A 16,207-nucleotide genomic window follows, 5' to 3' on the forward strand; every position below is an offset into this window, starting at 1 on the left:
CATCTCGTGAAAAGCCACCACTAGGATCATCGGACCACAAAACAATACAACTGCTGCCTACTTACCGCACGAAACGTAAAGAAGGAAAAATCATTCAAAAAAACGTACAAGAATGGACTCAAGACAATATTCTCAAACTACAGGGATGTCTAGACTGCACTGACTGAAATTTGTTTAAAGAGACCACTTCAAATCTGGAAGAATGGGTCGACGCAGTGACAAATTACATCAAATTCTTTGAAAACATGTGTGTCAGTACTAAGAGCATCAAGATATACCCCTACAATAAACCATGGGTCAATGCAAAAATAAAACGGGAAATCATCAAAGAAAAGAGCATCATGTGAATGGCGTGTGACAGGAAAGGAAAATAGCTCAACGAAATCTCAACGTCGTTCTTGAGGAAGGGAGGAGAAACTACCGCACCAAGCTGGAAGACTCAATTAAGACAAGTGACATGAGACAGGCGTGAGGCATCATGAACAAAATGGCAGGAGCACAAGTCAAAATAAAAAATAATCTTGCTACAAGAGACGAAAAAACATTAGCCTACGAGTTAAATGATTTCTATTGTCGCTTCGACACGAAAGATTTTAATTACCTAAGACTCAAAGATTTTGAGGATGTCAATGTTAACAACTGTTTACAATTAGCGATTACTAAAGAGCAAGTTTGTAACATTTTCAAAAATGTTAACCCAATGAAAGCTGGTGGGTCTGATGGAATAAAAGGGCGAATCTTAAAAGAATGTGCTGAACAACTAGCTGAACCTTTCCAAGATATTTTTTCTACTTCATTACTAATCCTTGAGATACCACCTGTGTGGAAGTCATCTATAATTGTACCTGTGCCACCAAAGGTTTCCAAATCGAAGGAAATGAATGACTATTGACCTGTTTCACTTACTTCCATTGTGTCTAAATGTTTAGAAAAATTGGTTAAAACGTTTCTTCTGAATGATCTTTGTAATAAGTTAGACCCTTTACAATTTGCTTACCAAAAGGGTAAAGGTGTAGACGATGCCATCCTAAATATTTTAAATTGTGTCTACAAACATCTGGACTTACCGAACACTTATGTAAGATTGTTCTTTATTGATTTCTCATCAGCTTTTAACACTATACATTCATTTACTCATTGAAAAGATGAAAGCGTTGAAGATTAGTCCATACATAATACTATGGGCTAATGAATTTTTGACCCAGAGATCTCAGAGGGTTAGGGTAAACAATGTTATATCAAATGAACGCATAGTTAACACAGGGGCGCCCCAGGGGGCTGTGACATCGCCATTGTGGCTCATTTTGTACACCAATGATTTTCAATCCGGTAGTCCTTTTTGCTCCTTTACAAAATTCGCTGATGATGCGGCTCTTCTTGCCCTGCTCTCAGAGAGCTCAGACGTAAATGAGTATTTCAAAGAAATAGAACACATTGGAAAATACTGTAAAGATAATTTTTTATTATTAAATGTAAAAAAAAAACAAAGAAATGATAATCGATTTTCGTAGGGAAAAGAAGGAAAATGATATTGTTTCTGTAGCTGGAGAGACTATTGAAATTGTGCAAACCTTTAAATACCTTGGTACTATCCTAGACAATAAACTAAATTTTACTGCAAATACTATTTATATCAGCAAAAAAAGGGCAGCAAAGATTACGACTAAGAAAACTGTCCTCGTTTAATGTTAGCGAAAAGGCCTTGGCTATGTTTTATCACGCTCACATCTGCAATATTTTAAGTTTCAATATCACTGCTTGGTATGGCAATCTGAGCATTAAAAATAAAAATAAACTTTATAGAATCCTAAATGCTGCTGGTAAAATCATTGGCAAAAAACAAACCCCATTTGGACAGTTGTTTGAGACAAACATCTATAAAAAAGCTAACAAGATCCTCGAAATAAAGAATCACCCTTTGTGTCAGGATTTTGTGATTTTACCATCACAAATGAGATACAAGACACCGATAGCAAAGACAAACAGACACAAACACTGCTCTGGCAATCAAATCATTAAATAAGAATAATCTGGTATAAAATTTGTCACACATGTAAATTATGAGTGAGTCTGGTGTGAATGTACACTTTGGTTTTTTAAAGTTATAATGTTTTTTGTTTGGTGTAATGCACAAATTGTAAGACAAATTTCCATACGGACAAAAAAGATTATTATTATTATTATTATTATTTACCTTATTTTCAACACATTTATGCAAACAGTTTTAGATTTTTTTGTAAAAAAAAATGACTTGTCAAGTGAAATAAGTTGTTAAATACCAACTACTATATGTAGAAAAAAAAATGTTTACTTTTATTTTTAAAGAAAAAAAATATATTTAGTATGCATATAAGTGGAACATCATTTAGTTTTTTAGAACAACTTAGTAATAAGTAGTTTGCTTTAAAGTGAAAAATAATACAAACTACAAAAGTAACAATCTCACCTTCAAATAATAAAAACATGACGATGACTTGAATATTGTTGGTCCATGGTTGTGGGGGCCGCCTCTGTGTTAGCACACAAACTCTCTTTGTAATCTTGTTTAATTAATAAAAAAATATAAAACGAAGTTAATGTTGATTTTGTTCTAGGGTTCAAGTTCATTTTACTTTTTCTACTCTGCTTTTCAATGTTGCTACAAATATTTTAACCGCCATAATAATCTAACATTCATTTCTATAGTTGTTGAACCACAGTCAGAAATTATAGACCTATAATAATAAGGTTCTATGTGTCATTCAAGAATTTTAGTGTTCTTATACGATTACATTTTCTTTTCGTAGATACATTTTGTTTGGTTATACAGCCACAATGTAAACATTTAATTAGAAAAAGTTCTTAATAAATAATTACTATTCATCTTTCAGTGTGCGATATTTGTAAATATAAATAAACATATTTTTTAAACAAAACAAAAAAATGCAACTTTGTGGCTACATTTCAATAAAAGTTTATTTTATTTTTTTCCAACAAGAAGGGGAAGGGCTACTCCAGCAACTTCCTTGACAATATCCCAGAAATTATCTTGTTGCTCGGTGCTTCTGCCAGCCAGAAGGGGAAGGGCTACTCCAGCTACTTCCTTGACAATATCCCAGAAGTTATCTTGTTGCTCGGTGCTTCTGCCAGCCAGAAGGGGAAGGGCTACTCCAGCAACTTCCTTGACAATATCCCAGAAATTATCTTGTTGCTCGGTGCTTCTGCCAGCCAGAAGGGGAAGGGCTACTCCAGCAACTTCCTTGACAATATCCCAGAAATTATCTTGTTGCTCGGTGCTTCTGCCAGCCAGAAGGGGAAGGGCTACTCCAGCTACTTCCTTGACAATATCCCAGAAGTTATCTTGTTGTTCGGCACTTCTGCCAGCCAGAAGGGGAAGGGCTACTCCAGCTACTTCCTTGACAATATCCCAGAAGTTATCTTGTTGTTCGGCACTTCTGCCAACGAGAAGGGGAAGGGCTACTCCAGCTACTTCCTTGACAATATCCCAGAAGTTATCTTGTTGTTCGGCACTTCTGCCAACGAGAAGGGGAAGGGCTACTCCAGCTACTTCCTTGACAATATCCCAGAAGTTATCTTGTTGCTCGGCGCTTCTGCCAACGAGCAGGGGAAGGGCTACTCCAGCTACTTCCTTGACAATATCCCAGAAGTTATCTTGTTGTTCGGCACTTCTGCCAACGAGAAGGGGAAGGGCTACTCCAGCTACTTCCTTGACAATATCCCAGAAGTTATCTTGTTGCTCGGCACTTCTGCCAACAAGAAGGGGAAGGGCTACTCCAGCTACTTCCTTGACAATATCCCAGAAGTTATCTTGTTGTTCGGCACTTCTGCCAACGAGAAGGGGAAGGGCTACTCCAGCTACTTCCTTGACAATATCCCAGAAGTTATCTTGTTGCTCGGCGCTTCTGCCAACGAGAAGGGGAAGGGCTACTCCAGCTACTTCCTTGACAATATCCCAGAAGTTATCTTGTTGTTCGGCACTTCTGCCAACGAGAAGGGGAAGGGCTACTCCTGCAACTTCCTTGACAATATCCCAGAAGTTATCTTGTTGTTCGGCACTTCTGCCAACGAGTAGGGGAAGGGCTACTCCAGCTACTTCCTTGACAATATCCCAGAAGTTATCTTGTTGTTCGGCACTTCTACCAACAAGAAGGGGAAGGGCTACTCCAGCTACTTCCTTGACAATATCCCAGAAATTATCTTGTTGTTCGGCACTTCTGCCAACAAGAAGGGGAAGGGCTACTCCAGCTACTTCCTTGACAATATCCCAGAAGTTATCTTGTTGTTCTGCACTTCTGCCAACGAGCAGGGGAAGGGCTACTCCAGCTACTTCCTTGACAATATCCCAGAAGTTATCTTGTTGTTCTGCACTTCTGCCAACAAGAAGGGGAAGGGCTACTCCAGCTACTTCCTTGACAATATCCCAGAAGTTATCTTGTTGCTCGGCGCTTCTGCCAACGAGAAGGGGAAGGGCTACTCCAGCTACTTCCTTGACAATATCCCAGAAGTTATCTTGTTGCTCGGCGCTTCTGCCAACGAGAAGGGGAAGGGCTACTCCAGCTACTTCCTTGACAATATCCCAGAAGTTATCTTGTTGCTCGGCGCTTCTGCCAGCCAGAAGGGGAAGGGCTACTCCAGCTACTTCCTTGACAATATCCCAGAAATTATCTTGTTGCTCGGTGCTTCTGCCAGCCAGAAGGGGAAGGGCTACTCCAGCTACTTCCTTGACAATATCCCAGAAGTTATCTTGTTGCTCGGCGCTTCTGCCAACGAGAAGGGGAAGGGCTACTCCAGCTACTTCCTTGACAATATCCCAGAAGTTATCTTGTTGTTCTGCACTTCTGCCAACAAGAAGGGGAAGGGCTACTCCAGCTACTTCCTTGACAATATCCCAGAAGTTATCTTGTTGCTCGGCGCTTCTGCCAGCCAGAAGGGGAAGGGCTACTCCAGCTACTTCCTTGACAATATCCCAGAAATTATCTTGTTGCTCGGTGCTTCTGCCAGCCAGAAGGGGAAGGGCTACTCCAGCTACTTCCTTGACAATATCCCAGAAGTTATCTTGTTGCTCGGCGCTTCTGCCAACGAGAAGGGGAAGGGCTACTCCAGCCACTTCCTTGACAATATCCCAGAAGTTATCTTGTTGCTCGGCGCTTCTGCCAACGAGAAGGGGAAGGGCTACTCCAGCTACTTCCTTGACAATATCCCAGAAGTTATCTTGTTGCTCGGCGCTTCTGCCAACGAGCAGGGGAAGGGCTACTCCAGCTACTTCCTTGACAATATCCCAGAAGTTATCTTGTTGTTCGGCACTTCTGCCAACGAGAAGGGGAAGGGCTACTCCAGCTACTTCCTTGACAATATCCCAGAAATTATCTTGTTGCTCGGTGCTTCTGCCAGCCAGAAGGGGAAGGGCTACTCCAGCTACTTCCTTGACAATATCCCAGAAGTTATCTTGTTGTTCGGCACTTCTGCCAACGAGAAGGGGAAGGGCTACTCCAGCTACTTCCTTGACAATATCCCAGAAGTTATCTTGTTGCTCGGCGCTTCTGCCAACGAGTAGGGGAAGGGCTACTCCAGCAACTTCCTTGACAATATCCCAGAAGTTATCTTGTTGCTCGGCGCTTCTGCCAACGAGAAGGGGAAGGGCTACTCCAGCTACTTCCTTGACAATATCCCAGAAGTTATCTTGTTGCTCGGCGCTTCTGCCAACGAGAAGGGGAAGGGCTACTCCAGCTACTTCCTTGACAATATCCCAGAAGTTATCTTGTTGCTCGGCGCTCCTGCCAAGAAGGGGAAGGGCTACTCCAGCAACTTCCTTGACAATATCCCAGAAGTTATCTTGTTGTTCGGCGCTTCTGCCAACAAGAAGGGGAAGGGCTACTCCAGCTACTTCCTTGACAATATCCCAGAAATTATCTTGTTGCTCGGCGCTTCTTCCTGCTATCACTGGAAGTGCAATGGTTCCAATTTCTTTAATGACATCCCATAAATTATCTTGTTCCGTTCTTTTTCCAACAGTAGTTAAGACATTAATGATTTCTCCAATGGAGATGTCTTGTTGTGGCTGAACCTGATACAGATAAATACAAACATAAATGAGATAGGTACATATATAAATGAGATAGGCACAAATATAAATCAGACAGGTACAAATATAAATATTTTGTAATAGTTATTTTATCAAGTATAACCTTAAATTCTGCAACTCGAGAAACGACTATGGGTTATCTCATGGAAATTAGCTGAATGCCTGGACATTAGCAATGGTCTGAACAATGTCGCCCACAAAGCATTCCCCCTCTTCACTTAAGTGATCTATCCAAAGGAATCGTCTAAGCCATTACTTGAGGGACCAGTGGCAGGCTCTCCCTAGGTGTAGCATTCTGTGCTGCAAGCTGCCTAAGTGTTGCAGGCTCCTGATTTGTCTTCATGTTTGACTCTTAAAGCCTTTCCCTTGTCTGGCTTTAGTTGCAAGGAAGAAAATTTTTGAATTCAGATTTGTCCTTCTCCTAGGTGTGTAGCTATTTAAGGCTAACGATCCCGAAGTTAGCCCAAAGATGACTGGGTTTAGTCGCCAGTTACTCGTCTTAGGCTGAATTTCCTTTTAAACATAACAGTTACGCCAAGCACAATATCTTGTCCAGGACGAAACAAACATTTAAACAGTTATTACTTAAGCCTAGATCAAATGAAACCATTTTCACGATTGAAATGGAAGCGGTTAAATTTAATAAAAACTATTTTTTATTCGCAATTTCCGTTAATATGTTTTTACAAATATAATTCCTTCCACTTTGAGCTCTTATTTACACTTTTATTTTTGGTGAGTAACTTTTTCTCGTTTTAGATTTTTTTAGTATTCTTTTTTTTTTTACACAGACCTTCATCTAGATCATAGATCTAGTTTTATTCAAGAATAGTGTTAAACGTGTTAGTGTGTGTATGTGATTTTTTAGAGGGATGTATAATACTTTTGTGGAGATAGATTCTTTCCTAAATAAAGTGCGTCTTGTTAAGGCTCCCGCGCGGTGTTGATTCTTGACAATCTGTCTAGTGTAGATCTGACTGGAAGTAACGCTGAACTCAACACTTCAGTAACACCGGCGAAAGGCCGAAACAATCAAATATGTAGTCAACGCTGATGTTGTTCTATAAAGATATTTAATAATCAAGAAAGGAATCGTTCGATGTCAGTTATGTCGTACTCAAGTCTACTACTCTACAAGAAGCGTCTTCCTTTTAGCGTCACTTAGAGCGTTCTTATTTTTTAAAGATCTGTCACGTCACTTGTCGCTAATTAAAACTTTCCCCTTATTCCCGAAACAAATAACTAATTCCTAATCATGTCATAACAGTCTCTAGCTTTAAATCTAAGGCTGATAAAAGACAAAGAAATGTAAAGAGCTGATTAAATGCGAAAAGTGATGTTTCTTCATTCAAACTGTTCCACGGAAGAGCAAAGCTTTAATGATTTCTTCTATAATTTAAGAAATATATTTGTAGTGCCTGGCGAATTTTCATATGATAAGATGCACTGCTTTAAAGAAGGGTATACTTTGTTTAAAACTGTGCTTTACTGGTCTTTCATTTGATGGATGAAAAAAAAAGGGGGGTGGAGCGCATTAAAGGTTCGTAATTATGATGGGTTTCTATTGGTGGATGCCTAAAAATTAAGCCATGTTATTGTAATTCTGGCTGTTCCACTCAGAGCCGGTCTTAGGCCACTGCAACCTATGCGGTCGCAGTGGGCCTCGCGCTTTCATAGGCCCCGCGCTAATTCTATGTGTGAATATTAAATTGCAAAATTGATACGAAAAATTCATGGAAATATCCTGCATTTATTAAAAACTCATAAAAATCTCAAGAAAATTCATAAAAATCTCCTGAAAAATAGACAAAATTGTCATTTGTGGATGTCATTTATTACGGAAAACGCCAAAAAGGCTTTGTCAGCTTTCATGTAATAAAATGTAAATAATCGGACGAATTTTCCCCTTAACCGAAAGTTCCAAAACCTTACTTACTTTTATAGTCATTGGCTTCTAAATATGCCATAGGTTGCAAGGTTCGTAATGTAAAGTTAATTTCATCGCTATTTTGTACTTAGTAAAGAATGAATAAAATGCAAAGTCGAATTTGTTTCTAATACAAAATCTTAATTTTTACTTATCATCCTTATTGCCACCCAGACTAGGCCCCGCGCAATCAGTTTCGCATAGGGCCCCGCATTCGTTAGGACCGGCCCTGGTTCCACTGAATATGCAAGAGCCAAAAATGTGTTTTGTTTGGGAAGAGATGTTTCATTTAAAAGTAGTGTGTGTGTGTATTTTGTGTGTTAGTAGTAATAGGTTGCAAGCTTTTATATGTTCCTATTTTATAAACTTTATATTTTAATTTGTACTTAACATATTTTATTTATACATATTGTTATGACTTTGCCATGCACACCGCCATTCAGGATAGTGCAGAAAGAGGGTGCGCACTGTCTGTGATTAGACAAGTCGGATGTTGACATAAGAGACTAACGATTTCCGCCCAAGTCTAGAGCCAATATGGAGATGCTGTGCTCAAGGCAGATGTCCTTTGTGTTTGTCATGTCTCAGTGTAAATAAACGTCAATGTCCTCGTTGAGTTGCCTCACTTAAAGTTATTACAATAGGTTGTCAGAAGTGGGATTTATAGGCAACTCAACGAGAGGAAGTAGAATTAGATCTCTATGGCATCGCTGAAGCTATTACATCAGCTCTTAATTAAAGAGCTAAGACAAGAGCTTCGAGACCGAGGTTTAAAACCTGTCGGTAGCAGGGAAACGCTCACGGCTCGTCTGCGGCAAGCTCTGATCGATGAAGAGGAAGATCCGGAGACCTATCAATTTGAAATTGAGCCTGGGATTGTTGATGTAATGGGCAAGATCCAAGACTGTGGGGATGCACTTAAGGAACAATTGAACATGATTAGGAATAAGATGAGGAGCATGATGTGGAACAAAGTAGATGAAAGTGTGTTGCCAGTAGAAGGCCAAATAGACCAAAGTGATAACATTGTGTCGCAAGCAAAAGGAGGAATAAACTCGTTAGGGAAGGAGCAGTTGCCTGGTCAGGACTGTGGCTGCACAAACAGTGGTGATGGAGGCGCTGGGGATTGGAGAGCCGTCTCTGACTGTGTAGTGGGCAAGTCTGTCGGGGGTGACTTTCAAGGCGAGAAACGTGACGACGATTGCTTCGACGATCTGAACGGTATGTTTCAAATCGAAAGGAAAGAAAGAAATGAAGAAACAAGAGAAGTCTGTTATGTGCCTGAAGTGTTTGTTCCTGTTGCACCTGTTACCAGTATCTCGGTGAGCCGGACAGATCAAGACAACGTTGGGTCTGCGTCCAAGCTTTCTGCTGTGGACCTTAAAGACCTCTGTTTTTCTGTCAGTACCTTTGCCGAGAATTCAAAACATGAAAGCCTGAAGACCGTTTCTGATTCCTTGCCTTGGATGTCGTCGGGTGAAATTACGAATACGGGCCCCAACAATGGCAGAGACAGAAACAACGGATTGGACTTTGGCAGCTGCATAAGAAAGAACTCGATGCTAGGCAGCTGCATCCAGACGATTGACATGAAATGTATATGCGGCGTCCTGCGGGGACAGTGCCCATGCCAAGAAACCCAGCTACAAGACCTGAACTTGACAGAAATGTGTACTTCTGCCCACATCAGTGAGAGTGACTTGAACGGTTGTGAATTAATTCCAGCGAAATCTGATGTAGCGGTGGATGAACATTACAAGGATGCTTCATAGGCATACCTTACAGATGAGGCTGAGAAAGACTATGTGCCTGAAACCATGGCTACCAGTGGGCCTAAAACTGTGTCACGAGACATCAATGGACAAGGTCCGCTGACTCAGCGTCTTGGAACAACAACCCTGGAATCTACAGTGATCGCCACAACCTTCATTTGTGTTAAGTGGCTGGCATCAGAGACTACCGTCATTAAGTCGAGGCAGCGACCACGATATCGTCTCAAGCATAGACTGGCCAACTGGAAGAAGAGAAAGCGACGGCCGCGGAAAACTGTGCAGATGGCTTTGTGGGCAACAGACACCCTACCGTCTGTGGTTCCCACTGATCGACCTCCACCTGAACTGTCAAACCTCAGCTGCAGTGTTTCTTTTCGGGACGAAAGGTGCTAAGACGGGGGCAATGTTATGACTTTGCCATGCGCACCGCCATTCAGGATAGTGCAGAAAGAGGGTGCGCACTGTCTTTGACTAGACAAGTCGGATGTTGACATAAGAGACTAACTATTTCCGCCGAAGTGTAGAGCCAATATGGAGATGCTGTGCTCAAGGCAGATGTCCTTTGTGTTTGTCATGTCTCAGTGTAAATAAACGTCAATGTCCTCGTTGAGTTGCCTCACTTAAAGTTATTACAATATATATTTTTAATAATGTAATAAATAAAGCGAATGTGTAAATGTAAAAATAGTATGAATGAAGCCATCAAATCAAAATAGCTAATTTACTTAAATCCATTTTTTCAAATTAAAACATTTGCTTGTAGGGCTACATATATTTGATTAAAATTTGAAATAAATAGACTTGATTTTGTATGTTCATGTGTTAAGTTATAAAGTAGATCTTGAGGTAGACATAGATCTAAATCTACACTAATCTAGAGTTAAAAATTGGCTTTTATAGAGTTCATTCTGTCCTGCATGAAGGTTTTGCTCTGAATTCATGAATGAATATAGACCTAGGCCTATCTCAACACTGCTAAGCAGCTTTAGCAAACAGCGAAGGAATGTACTAAAAATGATTTAGAAAAACAAATTTGAATGTTAATTTGATAAAAATATGAAATGAATGGACTATAATTAGTATGTTCATGTGTTAAAGCATAAAGTAGATCTTGAGGTAGACATAGATCTAGATCTAGACTAATCTAGAGTTAAAAATTGGCTTTTATAGAGTTCATTCTGTGTTGCGTGAAGGCTTTGCTCTGCGCATGCGTGACCTTTTTTCATGAATGAATAAGGGCCTATCTCAACACCGCTACGCAGTTTTAGTGAACAGCGAACGAATGTATTAAAAATGCTTTACAAAAAACAAATTTGAATGTTAATTTGATTAAACTATGACATGAAATGACTATAATTAGTATGTTCATGTGTTAAAGCATAAAATTATCTTTGCGAAAAGAAGTTGTATCATCTTAGAGTTCAATAAGAGTTTTAAACCTAGGAATAGACTCAGTAGAGAGAAGTGTTAATGTGTAACCATTTGGTAATGTCTAATGAAAGAATGTGCATCGGGATATCTAAATTCGCAGATATAAATAACGAATTAATGTCAAAATGCTTTTGAAACACAAATTTGAAGGTTTATTTTATTAAATAATAAAATAAATAAACTATATTTTGTATTTTCATGTGTCAAAAAAACCTATTATAAGTGCAAAGTTTAGTTCTTAAAATTAGATGTAGATCTAAATCCTTTCGATCTTTTCTCATGTCAACATTATAAACATGGCCTAGATCCATAAAATACTATAGCTGTAATAGAGTTGGTATTTTTTTTTGTTGAGGGTCTTAAGTTTGTTTTAGGGCCACAAATACATACACTACGGTCTAAGTTGGTACCCAAGGAACATTTCTGCCAAGTTTTATCAAGATTGGTCAATCGGTTTTTATTTCTATACGGGGAAATACATACATACTTACATACGCCAAACATTCTACTTTATATATTAGATTTCCGCAATTTTAAGGAAGTAGGATTATTGTTTAATGGTTGAAGTTTACTTTGAGTCTGCGTTCATAATATTTGAGTGCAAATAAATTAAATCTGACTGTCAATATAAACTCAGTATTAAAACAAAAATGTGTATTCTTCCTGTAACATGTGTTAGAATGTTAATCTGAATTTAAATACAAACACGAAATATAAATATCACATATCAAAATGTAGGCCTGTTGGTTTTCATGCAGGCATTATTTTAAAAATACAGTGTTTCAGCTACATAAATCAAGTTCAAACGCAGTCTGAATTTGATCATATCGCCATTTGCTCAGCTCTTTTATTAATTTTCTTTATAGATTTGTTTCATTAATGTTTCTAACATTTGTTTATCATTCCTACATTTTGTAAGATTTCTTTTTATTTGATTTGCATTCAATGGGGTTTGTTGGACTAGTCCGTTTCGTTTCTTTGATATTGGGCTAAAGTCGCTTTTTTATTTATTTATTTGATGAGTATTTTACCCAAGATCTGTGTTGTTTTTTTAGGACTAGCAGCTTATTTCATGTACCCGGCATTTTCCGATACACAATTTAATACACAAAGTAATTGTTGAAAAAAATTGTAATGATTTTAAACTTTAAATGATTACTTAAAAGGGTGTTACTCTAATCAATGTGAATATTATTTGTTATGAATGTCACTGTTTATTTTGTGTCTGTTCTAGTTTCTTAAATTTTTCTTGAGTAAAGGGGTCGTTTTTCTCCTAATGGGTATACCTGATTTCTCCAAGCAGCCTTTGTAAAATATTGGTCCTAAATAATGCTATGTTTATAAACGAAAAAACGCATGGCTGCATTATGATGAATGTCCGTGTTAGTTCAATATATTTTATATTACTAGGTAACTATAAATAACCGCATAAATAGATGTAAGTTTAATTTTTTTTTTCTGTTAGATATAGTCATATAACAAATTTTTGTTTATATCCTAATTCTAAAAAGGAATAATAATAGAATTATACAGTAAAAATAATCGCTAAGTTTTTCTTTTAATAGTTTTGAAAGTCTAACTGAGTTTGTGTTTTTGCAGATGTACACAAGCTACACTATGAGTCAGTCCATCTCTTCTGACTATTTAGAAATGAGAGTAAAAATGTAGGCTTCGATATTTTTAGCCTGAATTTAAGAAGTTACAATCTTCAAACAACTAATATATTGCCTCTTCCATAAAACTTTGTAGGCTACTTAAAAAATAGGCCTATTATTATAAAAAAATAATCAGTCATTATAGACATCATTCGCAATTTTATTCTTAGGTCTAGGCATTGAAAAGTAAATCTATTAATAAACTAAAATCGATCTAAGTCTAAGTACTAACTTTTTAAATAAGTCATTATAAGTAGAAGTATTATAATGAATATTGTATAGATCTAGATTGACTATATTATAGATAGATCTATAGATCTCTAGTTTAGTAGATTAAGTATAGAGTATAGTAAACGTATTACAGTATTATTAGATCTATGTCTTATGTCTATCTTTATATCTAATTAAAAATTCTAATAATCTAATAATTAAAAAACTTTAGTCTTTATTAATATCTAGACTTTTTTGTTATAAAAACTGACTATAGGCATAGCATAGGCTAGACTCGGCAATCTAGTCTCAAGATAGAATCTATACTATTACTAGATCTATTCGATTTTTATATATAGATCTAGACTAGAATTAGATTATAGATCTAAATATACTAATGGCTAGATGATATGAGGTGTTAACTAATAGCGTTGCTCAAGAAACAAACCTGGGTTTTTCTAAACTCTAATACTTGGTATGTAATAGTAAAACAGCACCTACCTAAATAAATCGTAACTAGCAATCAAAAACCTATATTTATTGTAGTATATATAGGTCTGTGGTTGTATTTTATATAGCCTTCGTAACTTCTTCTATAGAGAAATGACTTTTTGTAATTTCTTTTACTGAAAATTGGGCTATTCGCGTCTGACACATATATAAATTTTATGCTCAGCAACAAACCCCATTAAGCTTTTATACAATTCATGTCACATTAATGTCTCACTCATTGGAATGTGTCTTCCGTAATGCATTTAGGTAATTAGTATCTAGTAATACGAAATTAGAAACAATTTCTGTCAGATTAAAGACTCAAACTACAAGTACGAGAAAATGCTTTCAAAACGTCAGAAAAAAACAAAGATGTGGTCAATGTTTCCAGTTCTTAACGCTAGAAACACAGAAAGTGAAAATGATGATCTAGACTTGAATCCCACTTGGAATGGTAGGCTCACTACTTGATCGTTCACCTACAAAATTGAAAAGAACGACAACTGTCCCCCTGATACCAGATTTTTTTTCTATAGACTTACCGGAAGTGCAGACACGCATCCCATCAAGAAGAGAGGAAGAAGTATTGGAAAAATCATGGTGATTGTTCTTTGGTAACAGCCTGGAAATAAAGTCAAAACATTTTACTGAACTGAGATTGTAACAAGAAGCATTTAAAATAGTAATGTGTACTAAACATTTGAAAATCTACCCTCAGAAATTATTTTTTTTACATTTCTAGCCTTAGAGTTTCATAAATACTAACACACAGACACAGACACACACACACACACACACACACACACACACAATGAGCGGGTTTTCAAACACTATAAATAGATATCTAGAAAATACAAAAACTTTCTTGACGCAGTATCATTTCCGTTTTGAGTGTGGTATGGACCAAATATGTGACAATGAAGCAAACTGGATTTTAGGCAATAAATTCTTTTCCAAAGTTTGATACACTAAAACATGAACTAAAGGACACGTCTCGACCAAACCAAGTTAAAGCCAATCTCTACACACTACACTCCTTAGCTCTACCAATCAATGTCTTACCACTGAAGTCCCGAGTCGGCACTTAACATGACAATGAAACAGAGCGTCTATTTATACTTCCAAGCTATCTCGTTGTCGTGAGTTTTATCATCCAGATGTTGATTCCGAAGACAATCTACTTATCATCTAATTAGGTAACAGCAATCACAGAAAGCATCCATTCACATTTAAAAAATCAATCGTGCTTTAGGAGAATTATAAATACTTTTTTTGTTAAGGAAAGCTTATATTAAACATAGTTGTATCAATTTCTTTGCATCAAACATGTCACTAAATTTGTAATAGATCTAGACCATTAATATAAATCTGTGCGAGTAGAAATATTTTTAGCAATTGTTTTTTTAAGCGCTATTGCATGTACAATATCTTTACCTTGTTCGATAACAAACAAAGTAATTAAATTCCAATTAATTTATTGAATAATTGGTTCATTTTTTAATTGTTTCTTGTGTTGTCGGGTAAAAGAAGAAATGAATGTGCCAAATTTTAGCTTGATCCAAGATTGTGTGTGGGAGAAATAACGTGTACAAACTTTCCACCGGACAGAGTGAGTTAATAGAAGCAAAGCTATAAAAAAAAAATTCAATATTGATATGATATATTTAAATATAGCATAAAAGAATTATTTAAAACTAATTCTCTTGATGTACAGATATAATTGGCAAGATTTTAATTATTTAATTTCCCGTCTTGCAGATTATCACGAATTAAAATTTTAATTAGTCTTAATTTTTTACATTTACTCTTGTAAATTTACTCTTGTTTCCCAAAGAACGAAATAAACTTATATTACTATACTGATTTTTTTTCCTAAAATTACATGCGGATAAATCAAAGAGCTATTGTAAATAAATTGCGCACTGTAAACAAGAATATTACTTTTTAAAGTTGTTTTTAATTAATTTTTAGTGGCTCCAGAAAGGGGAAAAGACGCTTTTAGTTTTGTGTGGCCTGTCTGTCCGTCTGTCAGTCCGTCCCTTTTAGATCTAAGAAACTAGAAGAGAAAATGAAAATCGGACATCATGATATTTTAGATCATTCAAACTTCTTATGCAACGGCTACTTTTTTCTTTTCTGAAAGCGAAAAATGTAATGTTTTAAATCAATCACGCAAGCAGTTTTTTCATGAAAATACACCATTTTTACAACTATTCACTATTAATAGTAACAAATACTGGAGGCTATTTAGTAAGGGAGACGACTATTTACCATTTTTGAACACATTTATGCAAATGGTTTTTGATGTTTGGTTAAAAAAAAGTTATGTAGGTTCTGTCATACTAGATAACACATTTACAAAAAAATGTTTAACTTTTTTTTTTAAATAGAAAAAATCTATTTACTATACGAATAATTTGGACATAATTTAGAACAACAATTAATAAGTAGTTTTTTACTCTGCCATGGAAGAAACCATGATTGAAACACTAATTATTTTTATCTTTTTTATGGAAATGTTGTTTTTTTTAGGCTGTATATAAGAGACTGACCCTTTACAAAACAATTAGATCAATTAGATACTCATTATAAGACATCAGTTAGGCCAGGTTCACATCTAACTTCACATTCATATTCA

General features: G+C 36.7%; 1 protein-coding gene across 2 annotated transcripts; it reads right to left on the bottom strand.

The window, feature by feature from the left end:
- Positions 1-2,937: 2,937 nt before the first annotated feature.
- Positions 2,938-14,769, bottom strand: LOC129922878 (uncharacterized). Of its 2 annotated transcripts, none has more exons than XM_056010878.1 (3): positions 14,632-14,769; positions 14,112-14,191; positions 2,938-6,064 (listed from the first exon to the last, which is right to left on the bottom strand). In XM_056010878.1, the coding sequence occupies exons 2-3, from the start codon at positions 14,166-14,168 to the stop codon at positions 2,960-2,962; spliced, it is 3,162 nt and encodes a 1,053-aa protein (XP_055866853.1). In that variant the 5' UTR covers positions 14,169-14,191; positions 14,632-14,769; the 3' UTR covers positions 2,938-2,959. The 2 variants fall into 2 exon arrangements, with proteins under 2 accessions (XP_055866853.1, XP_055866854.1); XM_056010879.1 differs by having other exon boundaries at positions 14,617-14,680.
- Positions 14,770-16,207: the final 1,438 nt, after the last annotated feature.

Source organism: Biomphalaria glabrata, chromosome 14 (assembly GCF_947242115.1).
Source record: "Biomphalaria glabrata chromosome 14, xgBioGlab47.1, whole genome shotgun sequence".
Lineage (NCBI taxonomy): Eukaryota > Metazoa > Mollusca > Gastropoda > Planorbidae > Biomphalaria > Biomphalaria glabrata.